Genomic DNA, 3,938 nt, shown 5'->3' on the forward strand with positions numbered 1-3,938 from the left:
ATTAAATGTTTTTTTTACTTTCCAAGTTTAATTTTTCCACCATCTTCTTTCCTTTCGTTTCTCTACTCTCTCGATTTCTTTCCTTTTGAAACAATTTATTTAATAAAAGCTTGAAGAACTTAGTAAGGTGTATTCAATCCAGAATTTTGATGACATTTAATGAGTTTTTCAAATGATAGACTTTTATGGATTCGATAGATTTTTATTGAATTTTATGGAATCTCACAAATTTATAAACAGATTTATGGATTCATGTAGATTTTTTTACAAGTTTTTTTATAGACTTTTGTGAATTTTTTTATAGGATTTTATATATTTTGTAATTAATTATAACATATTATTTTTTATTAAATTATAACATATTATTTTTTATTAATTTTTTTATAAATAAAAGGTTGAAGAACTTAATTTCAAAAGTGACATAAAAACTTATCCTCTATGCTGTGTCTTTGCGATTTTGATTATCTAAGTTGTCAAATTTCAATAATAGTCCTGCATCTTTCAATTTTTTGTAATTTTAATTTTTTTTTCAATATGAGTGTCGATGTGATATTTCATGTTGACGCTACATTAACCTCACATAAAAAATAAAATATTAAAACTGTAACTTAAGAACATAATGATCAATTTAAGAACATAATGATCAAAATCACATAGCGCCAAAATCAAGTGACATGAGGTTAAATGCCGGTTTAATTGAAAGTTTAATTATAAAAATCTAAGGCTGCTGAACTATCAAATTATTTATTTTCACTGAAGAAATTTTTTAAAAATATTTGTTTTAAAATATCTATGATCATTGGAATATTTTTAAAAACCCAAATATCAATAATTTGTTTTTGCAATATTTTTTTAGTTCAACATTTACAACTATATGGGTCAGAATTAGGGATGTAATCGAGTCGAGTCGAGCCGAACTCTTGAATGTTTAAGTTTGGTTCGTTTATAATCGAGCCGAGCTCGAGCTTTATTTAACGAATATATGCATGGCTCACGAGCTTATTCAAACCTTTATCGAGCCTAAACAAACTTAATAAATATGAATTATACATTTAAATTTTAATTAAATTAATTAAAAAGTAAATTATATATTTAAAGAAAAATATATTATTATTATTAAAATTTGTAAATTTATTATAATAAATAAATTTAATTAGATTTTTCTATATATTTCATAAATAATATGCAAAATCAATAAATCAAATATCAAAACTATTATTTTTCATCTAAAAGATTACTCATGAACTTACCAACGAACATGTTCACGAGCTAACGAGCCGAATACTGTAAAGCTTGAGTTTGGTTTGTTTATCTTAACGAGCCTCATTAAACGAGCTCTAACGATCTTTTATCGAATCGAGCTTCGAATAGTTTACAAACGGTTTGGTTCGTTTACATCCCTAGTCAGAATCCACGTCAATTGACTATTGTCAGGTTTTGGCAATATTGACCTACAGAAGAAGTCGTATTTGTCTGCACAAGAAACCGGCTGATAATCTTCTCCACCTCTCTATAAATTTACCTGAGCTAGCTCATGTATCTATCATCAAATCAAAGCAGCTCTCTATCTACACCGAGCAGAAAATGAGTTCCGAAATTTTCTTGCTGCTTTTCATCAGTTTCATTACAATTTTATTGTTGTTAAAATTGACGAAAAAGAAAAGAAAGCTCCCACTTGGTCCTAAGAAGCTCCCGATTATAGGCAACCTTCACCAGCTTGGAAAGTTGCCTCATAGGGCTCTCATTAAATTGTCCAAAACATATGGAGACCTCATGTTCTTGCAGCTAGGATCCGTGCCAACCCTCGTCGTGTCATCGGCCGATATGGCACGAGAAATCTTTAAGAAGCACGATATTATCTTTTCGGGGAGACCCGTCTTGTATTCACTCAAGAGAATCACCTACAACTTAGGTACCATCTCCGTAGCACCGTATGGTGACTACTGGAGAGAAGCGAAGAAAATCGCTGTTCTGGAGCTGCTGTCCAACAAAAGGGTCCAATCTTTCGCAAAAGTACGTGATGAAGAGATGACCTTCATGATCGATCGTGTTGCTAATTCCGAAAACCCTGTGGATCTGAGCGTGCTCACGTTCGCTCTGTCGAATAATACTGTTCGTCGGGTGGCTTTCGGAGAGACTAGCAGTGCAGAAGAACATGAAGATTTCGATGAAAGGAGTGGCAAATATCAGCATGTGTTTCATGATACGCAGCAGTTGGCTGCTGAGTTCAACGTGGCTGATTATTTTCCATGGTTGGCTTGGCTAAACAAGTTCAATGGAGTAGACAGGAGATTGAAAAAAAATATGGATGAAGTGGACATCTTTTTGAGCAAAAAAATGGAAGAACACAGAGACCCGAAGAGGGCTCAACAAGATCACGAAGACATCGTCGATGTATTGCTTCGAGTTCAAAAGGAAATGGAGAAAGAATTTACTCTAACAGATGTAAATTTGAAGGGTCTTCTCTTGGTATGTGTACTATATGACACCCAATCAACCCAATATTTGCTTTATTATCCCTGTTTACATTCATGATTTTCTTATATTTATATATATTGTGATAATGAATTGCAGGGCATATTCATGGCTGGCACTGATAGTTCCTCGGTGACAATCGTATGGGCGATGGCAGAACTGATGAGAAATCCGGAAGTCCTCAAGAAAGCTCAAGAAGAAGTTAGGAAAGTATGCAAAGGACAGTCAAAAGTAGAAGAAAGCGATCTTCCAAAACTCGCATACGTGAGAATGGTGATCAAAGAGGCATGGAGACTCCATCCACCCGCCCCACTATGGATCCCAAGAGAAACATTAGAGGACTGCGTGATCGACAACAAATACGAAATCCCGGCAAAAACCAGAGTGCTGTTCAATGCAGCAGCAATCGGAATGGATCCGAAACACTGGGAGAAGCCAGAAAGATTCTGGCCTGAGCGGTTTCTGAATAACGTGATTGACTTCAGAGGACAACATTTTGAGTTGTTACCCTTCGGTGCTGGCAGAAGAGGTTGCCCTGGAGCCAGTTTTGCCATCGCGGTTGTGGAGCTCGCACTTGCGAATCTTTTGTTCCGCTTTGATTGGGAACTTCCCAAAGGGATGTCACCGGAGGATATTGATATGGAAGAAGCTACAGGGGTCGCAATGCGTAAGAAAATTCCACTCTGCTTGGTTGCTACACCAGTCAACCTACTTTGAGCAAACAATTTATCTGCGATTTATTATTATACTTTATATATATATATATATATATATATTATGGGTTAATTCGCTCTTTAATCTCAAGCTTCTGTAATTGCTGCACAATTTTTTGTGTATGTATTTTTGTTGAATAAATAAACTAGGAGTGAAATAAATAAAATTTGTTTAATCTTATGCTTGATTTTGATTAAGTCACTTATCACTCAATTATTTGTGGCTGAGTCAGACGTAAAATGGCACTCATCCAATTGCAATGCCAAAACCAATTTGGATTTGAACAGTATTTAACAATCAATGTAATGAAATGGCGTCCAACCAGGCAAAAAATTGCAATTATTTATCAATTTATTTACCGCAGCAAACCATTTATTTATCTCTGTGATTTTAATACTCTCTCTCTCTCTCTCTCTATATATATATATGGATTCGTTCTTTTATTTTTAGGTAGTAAACTATCGCTTACATTACAAGTGTAAGACGTCTACACTTGAATATTACAGTGATGATATGAGAACCTGAAATTCCAACAGTACCAGCAGCTAGCAAAATTTCAGCAGCAACTCATATTTCAGAAGATGATATTTTCCAACAAACGGAACCTAGCAGCAGAAGAGTTTAGTATCGAGATTCCAGCAGATAACTACTGGTTATGCTTAGGACTTGTAACTGAAGCATTTAACATGGAATAAAGGCTGTTAATGGCAGATTATGGTCATTAATTGGAAGGCTAACAGTCAGACTTT

At 34.4% G+C, this 3,938-nt stretch overlaps 1 protein-coding gene across 1 annotated transcript; it reads left to right on the plus strand.

Moving 5' to 3' along the window:
• The first annotated feature begins 1,423 nt into the window (after positions 1–1,423).
• Positions 1,424–3,369, plus strand: LOC142531615 (strychnine-11-hydroxylase-like). Its single transcript, XM_075637818.1, has 2 exons — positions 1,424–2,469; positions 2,575–3,369. The coding sequence occupies exons 1-2, from the start codon at positions 1,585–1,587 to the stop codon at positions 3,190–3,192; spliced, it is 1,503 nt and encodes a 500-aa protein (XP_075493933.1). The 5' UTR covers positions 1,424–1,584; the 3' UTR covers positions 3,193–3,369.
• Positions 3,370–3,938: the final 569 nt, after the last annotated feature.

The sequence above is a fragment of the Primulina tabacum genome, chromosome 17 (assembly GCF_025594145.1).
Source record: "Primulina tabacum isolate GXHZ01 chromosome 17, ASM2559414v2, whole genome shotgun sequence".
NCBI lineage: Eukaryota > Viridiplantae > Streptophyta > Magnoliopsida > Lamiales > Gesneriaceae > Primulina > Primulina tabacum.

Bases quoted from the DNA above. Each gene is read 5' to 3' on its own strand.
- LOC142531615 (XM_075637818.1), top strand. From the start codon at position 1,585: ATGAGTTCCGAAATTTTCTTGCTGCTTTTCATCAGTTTCATTACAATT. The intron at 2,470-2,574 runs GTATGTGTACTA...AATGAATTGCAG, and splicing joins ATTTGAAGGGTCTTCTCTTG to GGCATATTCATGGCTGGCAC.